Source organism: Procambarus clarkii, chromosome 34 (genome assembly GCF_040958095.1).
Source record: "Procambarus clarkii isolate CNS0578487 chromosome 34, FALCON_Pclarkii_2.0, whole genome shotgun sequence".
Classification (NCBI taxonomy): Eukaryota; Metazoa; Arthropoda; class Malacostraca; order Decapoda; family Cambaridae; genus Procambarus; species Procambarus clarkii.
Genome location: NC_091183.1, coordinates 39523176 through 39535901, shown reverse-complemented (window position 1 = coordinate 39535901; position 12726 = coordinate 39523176). Strand labels below are relative to the sequence as shown.

Here is a 12726-nt window from a genome sequence, read left to right as displayed (position 1 = left end):
TGCAATTGAAAGGCGTGCATTGCAGAACTAGTTCCATAATAATCGAACAATAAATGGAATTTTAATAAATATTTAAATTTTGGACACTCATCACCACAGAAGTATTTATAATCTTTCCAGTGTTCTGACCTCAATTGTCGTGCTACATTGTTCATATTGGTATCAAATTGTTCACAATCTAAAGGTGCACATTTTAAAACTAGTCACATAAAAATCGAGCAATAAATTTAATTTTAACAAATATTTTAATTTTTGATGCAACGTGCGTCCCCGCCGGACATCCGTAGAGTTATTTATGGACGCAATTTCCTTCCCCGCCCACCGAAAGTGTTAAATCAAGAGAATATAATAAGTACAAACAGAGACTATGATGTCCACCAGATATTATAAGGTAAACAACAGCTGTATAAGAAGCAAGGTCTTATTATATGATGACATACCTCAGTTCATTAAGGAGGCCTTCTCCCTCGTGGGTGGTGGAGACGCAAGCATCCAGAGTGGAGTCCCGTTGTGTTGTCATTTGAGCTAAGAGTCTCTCTGCTGCCTCAACTGAATCAGCAGTTTCATCCACCCTCTCCTCAGTTTCTAACTCTGAACTAAGCTCCTCCAACCAGGACAACAGCTGGCAAGATAAAGTTATATTAATTAATTTATTGTTATATCCATCCAACACTGAGATATACATAAACTATGAAGAACTTACAGAAATGCAATGGGCTGTTTAACAACTCATGTTTAAAAAAAAAAAAAAAACTTAACAAAATGTTTAACATTCTTGAAGTGCAAAGTCCCATAATAATGTTGTTCATATGATCTCCATAAGACAGACACTGCAAAATATCTCACATTCATATAAATCCTTGACCAAAGAAGAAAAACTTTATATATATCAAAAAGATAATTTTTATATTTTGGGGCTCTAACCCTCTTACTATCCTAACATACCACAAAGACTGTCTTAGTTCCTTAAATAATTTATTAAATAATGTACATACATTCCTATAGAGATTTCCAGCAACACATTCCAGTTACCCCCAATAACAATAATATGGAATACAGTAGTTCCAAAGCTTTTGTATTTTCCATATTCTTTGATTGTTCTAACATAAATAGTTGTTAGTACTTATATTTCCATTTATTGTAACTTTATTATTATTTTTCAGCCATATGTAGAAGTGCCTAACACAAGACAAAATTTAACATGCTTTTTCCATTGTTCCTTCGAAGCCTTTTCTCCAATACTATGGCTGTCTTCCACATAATTTAACTTACATTAAACTTGGGATTATTTTCTCCCTTTTATCCCCGAGTTTCATCAAGAGTAATCATAATAAATACAATCGACTTGAGAATGGTCCAGGACGGACCGAAACGTCACCGTCCCTTCATTTTCTGGTGTGTGGGTTGGTCAACATAATCATAATAAAGGCTATCACCATGCACTGTACACTCAGAAGACATGATATCCATACACCTTAAACTCATGTAGAGTAATATACATATCCTAGTACATTTCAATAGTTGTAAATTAAACAGATATTAAACTTAATACATAAAATAACTCTCACCTCTTTCTCATGAGTATAAAATAATACGGCAATATTGAGCAGTCGATGTCGTTGCTGCACTCTGGTTGCAAAGCTTGCAATATGCGAGTCCAACCTTTGAGCAACATTATAGATCTCCTCTGGATTGCATTCCCCAGTATGAGCAAGCTCCTCAGCTGCTTGTAATAATTTTTCTGCATTGGTATACGTGTTCTGAAAGAGCACATATGACAAATAACAATTATAATTATACTGTAATTACAATCTAAATTTATACACTATAGCACTTTGAAAAGCAATTTAATACCATATTATTACCAAGTCCAAATACAGTACAATTATCTATACATGTAACAACTACTGCCTATATTAGGTAGTAAACTAATACACAGTAACAGCATGCAATAAATAGTTAAATATGATAGAAAATAGGGCATTTATATAAATTAAATGATTCTTTCTAAGACAGTCCCACAGTTGCTCCCTTAGCCTGCCTATGCACATTCTGCTTGCCAGACTTTAATGATCTGTTCTCCCACCACGACCAGTAATATTACAAATAGTCTCATCATATAGCTGGGAAGGAAAACGGTATCAAATCTAACTCAAGTTACTGGGAGTCCTTCTTACTATCATTCAAAATAGCAGACATTACAGTCAACAAACCCTCTCCAAACAAAAACTGATAATAAATAACATTCATTATTGCTCTGATAACTACCAGTTGAGCAATTAAGTCACTTTTCCAATCACCCCACCACATCATCATCAGAGGAGCTAGCATCAACATACAGACTATGTTCCTCACCACTGGAAGCACTATCATGGAGACAAAAGGTGCCAGTGCTGACACAAGGTGGTAGATTGCCTACTCAATAGTTAGTAGACCAATAATTGGGATCATCTGATTTAAACTCTCATTTGGAGTGGGACTGTCAGGTCTAATGTTTGGGCTTTTGTATGATTGTGAGTTGTATCTCATTGATAGCTTCAGTTATGTATACCAATGTCTCCCTTCACCACCTAAGTGAAGAAAACGTTAAGAGCCTGGAAGGAGGAATGTGTCCGTGGACCGTTATTAGCTACAGGTTAAGGGAGCAATTAAGAGGTCTTTGCTTGGAAATTGAAGTTTTCAGATGGTATTTTAATAGTAAACAAATTATCATCTTGCCAAGCAAGACAATAATGGGTCCGTCTAATTACCACAAGCTACCACAAGCTACACAAGCTTCAGAAAGCTTCCTGGCAATACGTTAGTAATGAATAAATATGATATGTTAGGTTAGGCTGACCTAACCTAACCTAACCTAACTTATCCTAACCTAACCTAACCTAACCTAACCTAACCTAACTTAACCAAACCAAACCAAACCAAAGCAAACCTAACCTAACCTAACCTAACCTAACCGAAGCTTGGATCGTCGACTTGATTTGGCGTCACCAGCTTTTTATTTTCGTCTAATTTCTTTATAAAAAGATACTTTTTCAGATTAAAATTATGTTTTCTCGGGTTGTACATTCAGCACCAACATTATAATGAGTAAATATATCATATTTATTCATTACTAACGTATTGCCAGGAAGCTTTCTGAAGCTTGTGTAGCTTGTGGTAATTAGACGGACTGACAATAACTAACACACACATGGCTATGCAGGGTCAAATCCATATTTTTTATCTGTAGACAGCTTCTGCAGCTCTTGTAATACAACAGAATGCACAAACCATGAAAGTAAATTTATAAAATATATGCATGACAAACTATATTACCCAAAGTTTAAGAGTACAATACACAATAGCTAATATCATAATATTGTACCTAAAGTGTAGCAGCAAGTAACTGGTGAAGTACAAGTTATAGCCCCGCTCCTATGCCAGGTAAGTACACTACGGGCTCACCATAACCCATACTACTTGGAACTTTTTGTTCCTAGAAGCTGAATCTTAAACAACATAACATGGTGAAGTAATACCATACCTGAGCCACATTTTCAAAATGTTCATGACTCTTCTGATACATCCGAGCTTTAGAAAGATTGCGGCCTATGCCCGGGTTTTTATGAAGAAAGACTTCACCATGTGTCTGCAGCCAGTCAAGAACCTGACAAAAATTAATCATTTAGATTATACAGTACTGTGATTCACATAAAATTTCAGAATACAGTATAATAAATGAATATCTTGAAAATAAGGGCATTATTTTGCTTTCCATTTTCCCCTCTTTAACCCATCCCATCAGTACTCAAGATGAGCTCCAACACTGTACAATGTATAATGAATATGGCACAGTATCTTCTTTCGGAAATAAGTGTCACCTGTTTCACATCTTCCTGAAATAGACGAAGTGCCAATCTTTGGTGCAACTTGAGCTTCTTATCTGACCATCTCTGTTCAACTGCCCTGTGGTGACCTAAAATTTCATGAATAACAGCCAGGACATGACTAGCACCCTCAGAGTAGTCAGCTGCGGGGTTACCACTTGTCCCTGGACCCCGCTGCTGCGGGTGTGGCCCACCACGATACACAACCTTGCCATCTGGAGTCACCTACGGACAATAATTTAAGAGATTATTACCAAAATAAACGCTTTAACTCTAGATTGAGTATATATTTATTAGCCACATGTAAATAAATTGTATGAGAAAACAGCAGGACTAAAAAGATTGATTCAGAATATTAATACAGAAGTGGTAAAGAAATATGATTGGAAGTAGATGAGATATTAAGAATGGAAGTTAAAAAATTTGGAAAATATTCTCAAGTTAGGAGGATTTATCAAGAAAGTGTTTTGAGCCACATAAGAAATATGCCCCAGCGACAGAAAGTTATTTTAGGTATCATGTAGAGAAACGACAAATTAAGAACAGATTTGATTGAAATCACTTTTTGCCTGAAATGGCTACAAAATATGTACAAGAAACACACAAGTTCTACTAGTGCTTATATAAAAAAAAAAAGACAAGGTGAGAGTGAGGCAAGGTCAGAAAGGCTAGGAATTTGGGTAATGAAGCTCTATACTTGTATCAAGCAGCTATCTATGCATCTGAGTGAGGCTTTGGTAATACATGTCCTTACATTAGATTGTTATGAGGAGTGCTGAGCAAGTGAGTTGTCATTTAATGCACAGGCTGAGTATTTTCATTCTTGAACATAATGCACCTGTCTCAATTTCTATGCTGTGTTTATCTTGCTCTTTGTATGTGTTTGTTCACACACCATTCTGGTGGCTTTTTTCTTGGTTAGGGTGATCTAGGATTCTCTGCTCTTTGTGGCTGTATAAGGGAAGTCAGGTTTTGTCCTGACCTTGCTAGTCCCTGGTCCATGGTAGGCTTACAGTGATACATGGATTGAACTGGGTGGAGCTTGTCAGGTAGCAAGCATCTCAGAAGTTCTCCCAGAAAACTACTTTTGTAACATTATGCTAATAGGTGAATGGAGCCGACCGTCACAGAAACAATGAGGGACGAAGTACAGAACATATCTGCTAAGAGGTGAGATGAGGTACATGTGAAGTGATGTGAAGTGAACTGCAGAGTTGATGCGAGAAGTGTTGGAGAAACAACGTGAGAAGCAGTTTGTCTACTAAGAGCTGCAATTACAGATTTATGTTTTATGGTATGCACTAACAGCAGTTCAGTATAGTATTTGAAAAAATTCTTATTCTATATATGAAGAAAACAAATTTTGTAAACAGAAAGATAACCTTAAGAATAAATTTACTAAAGATACCAAAAAGATACAAATCAGAGAAATGGTGACCATATAGCAAAAACTAAAGTTTAAAAGTTCCAAAAGCTGAATGTATAGAAATGCAACATACATATTTGTATATTTACCATGAAGCAACACTTCATATCAAATTGCAACTGCAAAACCCACTGCTCTTGCAATACTAGAAACTTTATGATACCAATACGAAATAATGAACTAAAATTCTTTTCTGATTCCAATTTTTGTGAGCGTAAATTTTAGCCTAGCAAAAAAAATATAAACAAAATATTAATCTATTTTGAATCTATAAGCCTTAAAATAAGTTACCAAAATCTCCAGATATAGATTGTGTTGCAAAGTAGCACGAAAAGCTTCAAAGCAGTGATTAGACCCCATGCAAAATAATAACAAACAAACTTACAGAGTAGGCAGATGGCTTTCCTCGTGGCTTCTTCTTCATTTTGAAAAAAAAAGAAAAGGAAAATAAAAAAGCATGAGCAAAAGTAGTATGCCTGAAAATCAAATCTCCTCTCCTTATGAAGAAACCATATTGAAAAATAACGAAAAATGCTGAAAAATAACACTGCAATTACCTAAAATACGTATATTGTACCGAAGCAAAGGCAAGGCTTACTTACATGAAAGCAGTAATACAGTATCTCTAAAAAATATAAAATTCAAATTCTCATGCAAGCTTGAACATATTAAAACATTCTATATTTGTCAAAATGTAGTGTCCAGTCAAATATATTTGGTACAGTAGCTGCAATTCAGCAAGAAAATTCCATAATGCATAGTCAAAATGAAGTTAAAACACTTACATGTTTAATATCAATCATCATATTAATCATTCCTAATTCACCTTTAACAAATTAAAGCAATCATTGCAAACATATTAGCATGACAAAAGTATAATATCCATTTCCCACAGTACAACTCTACTGATTTACAAGTACAGTACTATAAATGTTGTACTGTACAAGTACACATACTGGCAAGTCAAAGGAGACAGAATTTACTATGAGTGAAAAGGGGAAATTTTATGCATCAGAAACCTACATATTTGGTATGTAATTTATAGACAATTCTTTGTACGTGAAATATGTAAGACAACCAAATTTATGTTTTAAATGTTGTGGTGGATCACAACTAAGTTTCTATTCAATGAATCTACCACAACTGTCCACAGTAAGTTTTATCAGCTCGAGTATTAGGAGTGATGCTCAATGTTGTACAAACTATGGCTGTCTATACTATACCAAGAAACTGTAAATGCTACAATTCAGCAACATTAAATTTATACCTGTTTTTTATCATTTTCTCGATGGTTAGAGGTCATTAAATACAATATATTTAATCCAACACCAGTCATCCACCGAGAAATATTATCAAAGATTGAGTGACTCAGTAGTGTGGTTTTATTATTTTTTGTGGTTACCGAGCGTTGGTTCTGAGGATCAACGTCCCAAAAGCCTGGTCTCTGATCAGGCCTAGTGTTTTGCTACAGTACATGAAAGTTAGCCTATGCTTTACTTGTAACTTTCCAAACACAATATAATGGCTACTTAAAGCTTCATAAAAATCATACAAAAAATCACCAATCTTACCAACTGGGCTCCAATAGTCTAAAAATCGATCAAGAAAACTCCAGTTAAAGCACTTATTTTAATCATAGTATCCTGTCATACATCAGTTGTGAGTGTAAAATAATTCTGCATGTTGGCTTTCTAAAAGTTTTTGCTTAAGAACATTATTGTTTTTATTGTAAGAACATCCATACCGGGAAAGCTGACCACCTGCTATCTCTAATGTGAACTGTATGTGATTTAATAGTGGTCAAGACAACCAAATGCAGTTATTTTTCAGTTCGTTACTAGAGAAAGTTATAATTAGCCTACATAAGACTCATTCCAATTTGATGCTACATTACATGTTATGCTAATACAGTATAAGTCTTGCTGCTCTAACTGCTAGATGGAAGCTTTTTATGACTGTACACCTGTTCACTCCAGCCACAACTGTAATAATTTGTATAACTCACATTTCAATGAAATCAAATGCTTTATCAATCAATTTCTAAATCACTCAATCAATCAATCAAGCAAACACTCAATAAATCATTCACTCCATTAATTCAATACAACACTTGAGTAAAGTGTTGCTAACCTACACAAGGTGTTTGTATTTCAGAATGACTACAGTCATCTCCATATATTTGTTCATTCAATCTGAAATCTGTCTGAATGCTATTTTTGTACACGACTCACCAAACGTTTAAAAACTGTAAATGTAAATCCTCTATGTGTATATACTAATTACAATTTCAAATGCTGAAAAATCCCCCTTTCACACTCATATAAAAAGGTATATTTAATTGTACCTTTACCAGAGAAACTGAGTCATTTCATTTTATGGGTAACATGCCTAAGTCCCTCAAACACCCCCATGCAGGATAACAGCCCAACTGCTTACGTGCTTGCTGCGCATCTGGCCATCACGCCGCAGTTGACTACATATTTGTACCAGATGATCCAACTGGTAGAGAAGCTTCTTACTGGTACTGTGAACCTGCAACCATCACCAGCCACCACCATTAAATTAACATGGTATCACTTGTACCCTTAAACAGATGAAATACCGTACCCACATTTCATGCCAGGTACATCCAGAGAAAAAGTACTAGTTTGGCACAATACAGTATTATCATTATTCCAAATGAAGTTGCACATATTATTTGATAACTTAAGTGACATCTGCAATAATGCATATTACAAAGAGATACTATATTGCCCATTCTCTTAAAATTACTGAAACTTGTAATACAGTCCAATGTAGTACTGTATTCATAAAATTAAAACAAAAAAACATTCATTAAAAATATATCCCACAAGTCTTCCTGTTTCACTGTAAAACTAATTACATATGAATGCAATTTAGTTCCTGTCAATTAAGAATTTAAAACAAAAACAGGTTTGAGGATCTTAACCATACTGTACTATGCATTTTCTGGATATACAATTAATGAACAAATGGGTAAGCATACAAAGAATATTTATCTTTTTTTTTATAATTCTGTAGTCTCCCTTCACCTGTTATGTTACAAATCCAAGAGGCCAGTGAGACAAAATAAAAAGTGTGTTCTGGGTGATAGTATTTGTAGCCCGAGTTAGTTTAACACAGTACCGCCACCATCTTCAAATTCCGAGCACCCAAAATTCATGCTGGCATTACTCTTAAGAGGTACAAAACTTTGTAAGTCATTACTAAACCAGAAAAATATATACCTGTATCAAGCTTTGAATGACTATGAAAAGTTCCATTATGAGCAATACACTCAGATGTTCCTTAAAGGTAAATTGCAGATGTCCCACTGGACAGGATCATAAGTGTCAGGGAAGGGTGACATTCTGTAGTTGCAAAACAGGCATCTTTTGAAATATCTGTGTTGGGTCATATATACTGATGGTAGTGGGTCATTGGAGAAAAACTAAAATGCCACAGAATCAACGAACTGGACTTGAAATGAAATTGAGGAAGCAACAAAGAGAGCAACAAGATACACAACCAGACTGATTCCTCTAACAAAGCCTGCAGCTTTGTGGCCTGCAGCTGGTGACACCTCCTCAGCAATCAGGGAAAGAGGAGCCAGCCACCGAGTCCTGCAACAGAGTAAAACCCTGCCGTAGCAACTACCAACTAACATTGGCTCACAATATTGTAGTACAATACACAGTATGTTATTTCTAACATTTCACATGTGACAATTGAGGAAAGTGAAAAACTATGATGGATGGTCATAGATAAGCCACCTTATGACACAGGAGGGACAGAGAACACAACATTCAAACATTCTTCTGCTTGCACCTGCATGAGCAAGGACTGTATTAAGACCCAAGCAAGCACAGAGGTTAGAAAATATGAATGCTTACTGATGAAAGTATTAGTAAAGATCAAGAAAGTCACTCTGATTCATCAATCATCAGCATCTGAAGGATAAAATCCATGTATAAAAACGAGGGATTTACCAATACCTTCTCAGAAGCCTCAGAACCAAGTCCTTCAGCACTTACACAATATTTAAGCTCATACATTAAGTCTAAAGCCTGCAAGCCATGGAATAAGCAGCTTACCAAGTTGACAGTTCAAACAAGGTCAAAACCCTCAGATGTCAAATGAACACACTTGAGGATGGTACCAACCTGACACAGGTAATGTTGAAGGCAGAAGGCAGAGCAAAATAATGCATACTGAACCCTACCTGGATACATCAAACACAGTGGCCTGACCATCCCATGACTAATGCACCTGTGACCAGCACTGGATAACAAACAATTAGTTGCAACCAGTAACAGTTTATCAGATTCTCAGCCCAGCCACATCAGACGAAGGGGAGAGTTGGGAGCCAAAGCAAGACTTACTGAGTGATCTAACTGAACCATAATTCTAAGGCAAGGAAAGGTGAGAATAGCCAGTGACAACAAATATAGCCACAAAGAAATCCACCACGAGCAGACCTGGAGGGAAATAAACAACTCGGCCACATGTGGAGCTAACCGAGTCCGTGTATCAAAATGCCCAGTCTTGGAGCAAAGCATCACTGAATGTAAATGTAGTGAGATCTTTAAGAACAACCTACTGCTGAAGCACAAACCCAAACTGGAACAACGAAGAAGATTCTGAGGTACTATTCTTTTAGATCATGAGACAGGTAAATGGCTTATAGGCATACATGTAAGAAGTGTGTCATACATATACGTACAGACTGAACAAGTACACAGCATCAGCTGCAAAGTGAAACTTAGGTGTCTAAGGATGAAAATATTCCACTTAATTGAAGCCAATACTGTGCCAACCCAACCATCATGAAGATAAGTCAGGAAGAATGTGTTGGGGCTCAAGGCTAGGGCCTAAAATTGGCCCATATGGACGGGGGGTTGCAGCCAGGTGGAAAACTGGCAGTTTATGAGAGCACTACTTGCTTATTAAGGTCAAAACAATAGCTTACTAATCAACCAGCAAGAATACTTTAGACCTGAAAATAGTCCAAGAATAACATAGTCTCTCACTGTATATACAGTACATCAAGAAGATGGGGTACACTTGTCGGTGAATATATGTCCATGAATGTGCTACTTGGTGGTCCTTGTGATAAGTAAGGCTTGGAAAGGCTTTAAGTATTAACGAGTGAACTTTCTGTAGTTATTCAGGGTTATGGTTCAAGTTATGGGGAGCCGGTCGGCCGAGTGGACAGCACGCTGGACTTGTGATCCTGTGGTCCTGGGTTCGATCACAGGTGCCGGCGAGAAAAAATGGGCAGAGTTTCTTTCACCCTCATGTCCCTGTTACCTAGCAGTAAAATAGGTACCTGGGTGTTAGTCAGCTGTCACGGGCTGCTTCCTGGGGGGGGAGGCCTGGTCGAGGACCGGGCCGCGGGCACACTAAAAAGCCCCGAAATCATCTCAAGATAACCTCTCAAGGGTAGGATTGAGGTTTTATCCAATGTTTCTCTCTAACACCATTATGACCCATCATAGATGTTTGAAAAGATCCCAGTTGTGTCAGGAGCAGAATGTCACTCTATCCTGATGATCACATTCCTATTCAATGAGACCTTCAGCAATCTTGACTTAAGGGTCACCCGAGTGATGTAGCTCAGAAAATACCTGTTAGGGTATTAATATTTATTGACTCCCATGATGGGAAAATAGTTATAATGCAGCTCCTTATATATCAGCAGCATGAGGATTGTGGTCACCATCATAACTCTCCAAAATTCTTAGGTAAGTAACTAAATATTAGAGTGTCTACTAATTTAAGGAACATGAAAGCAGATAATTCTTGAATCAAACAAAAATAAGTGAAAACAAAAGAATTCATCATAAAAATACTGTGCATTGATTTCTTTAATTTTATAAGCTTCATAGAGTTAACTGCTTTCTCCCCCTTGTGAAGAGTAATAAGGCCTTTACAAATTTCCTTCCCATTCATGCTGAAAATATGCACAAAATGATGATGTTTTCCTACTGGGAACAGTTCAGCTGATTCATGAACATTTCGGACAAGAGAGCCGAGACCGTTTAGTAACGTCTGGTAAGCACTATATAACTGAAAGTGAAAGTTTAGGTCAGGCATACTATTGATTAGTAACTATGTTTTCACATATTATGGATAACAACAAATATTAATATACTCCATCATAAAAATAGCATATGCCATATACATGATATATATATATTAGATACAGCTGGTTAGGAAGGCCCCTATGATTTTGGTTAATTTGTTCAGACACATCACAAGTACTGTACAGTGAATCCTCGGGTTGGGCAGGCTCCAATAAATCAAAATTCAAATAAAATGATTTGCATTATTATTATTATTTCAACAACAAAAAAATGAGGTATAGTTCAGGTGGCATGAACTCAGGTGTAATGGTGGTCTGAGAAGTGTTTACCTGAAGTTTACCTGGAGTTTACCTGGAGTTGATACTGAGAGTTCTAGTACTTCCCAAACAAGTCCTAGGGCTGGTGGCTTTATGGTTTTATTAAATACAGTATATACCTTTATTAAAGTGGCTTTATTAAATATGCACCTTTATGTAACAAATAAGCAACAACTTTATTAGGATATTCTTCTGACGACACGAAAGTGAGGTTTGAAAATAGGTTCAGAGGAAGACGTAGGAAAATTACAATCTAATATTAACGCCTTCTAATGGGCAACGAAAAATATATATGTGCCCTTCACACATATTGAGGGTTCACTGTACAATATTCACACATTCATGCAAGCATATACATAATTCATTCGTGTAAGCATATGTATTGCAAATACATAATCCTATTACATTTTTTTAGAACAGTCTGATGACAAACTTATAAACAGGTAACTACGTATGTGTTCATTAAGCCATGTACACGCGATGCTCCATAAAGTAATACTGTACCACAACCCACAATTATATAAATGGAATGTCGTGAAAAGGTAAAGCATTAATACCCGAAGATGGTTCAAGTAGAAGATAAATAAAGGTGTAAATTTACACACTGGAATATGAAACAACCTCATTTGTTCACAACTGTGACTTCTAGAGAGACAAATGTGTTTGGACTGTGAACCACATCAGCTCTCCCTGTATATGATGTGTTTAACACACATCTATAATTTACACTGGTTCACTTTATAATTAGAGGGCAAACTGTTTCAACTGGATAATGACCTATAATGTTGTCACTTAAAATTTAAAGAAGGAATTACATTGTGATCTAATCAAGTCCAATATATAGTAAGGATTTTTTTCCATTTTTTTTTTTTCCATTCTTATCACATCTAGAGAAAAACATTTGAACATATTTCTCATATGAGGATGATTCATTTCTATAATGCCACAGCTTGAGGCTCAAAGAATGCCTTAGGAAAAGAATATTCATACAGAAGAAGTATGAAAGAAGAGACGACTACAAGAAAATAAAT

The 12726-nt window shown here is 36.1% G+C and overlaps 1 protein-coding gene across 7 annotated transcripts in view; it reads right to left on the bottom strand.

Annotated features, from left to right (window-relative positions):
* Positions 1-12726, bottom strand: part of trio (trio Rho guanine nucleotide exchange factor) — a 766603-nt gene that overhangs the window by 266475 nt on the left and 487402 nt on the right. For 6 of the 7 annotated variants that reach the window (XM_069335896.1, XM_069335893.1, XM_069335897.1 and 3 more), the window contains 6 exons: positions 7729-7824; positions 5678-5710; positions 3861-4091; positions 3524-3646; positions 1569-1760; positions 441-622 (listed from right to left, as the gene is read on the bottom strand). In XM_069335896.1, the coding sequence (XP_069191997.1) occupies positions 441-622; positions 1569-1760; positions 3524-3646; positions 3861-4091; positions 5678-5710; positions 7729-7824 (857 nt within the window). The remainder of the gene's footprint in view (positions 1-440; positions 623-1568; positions 1761-3523; positions 3647-3860; positions 4092-5677; positions 5711-7728; positions 7825-12726) is intronic. The other variant, XM_069335898.1, reaches the window with a different exon arrangement.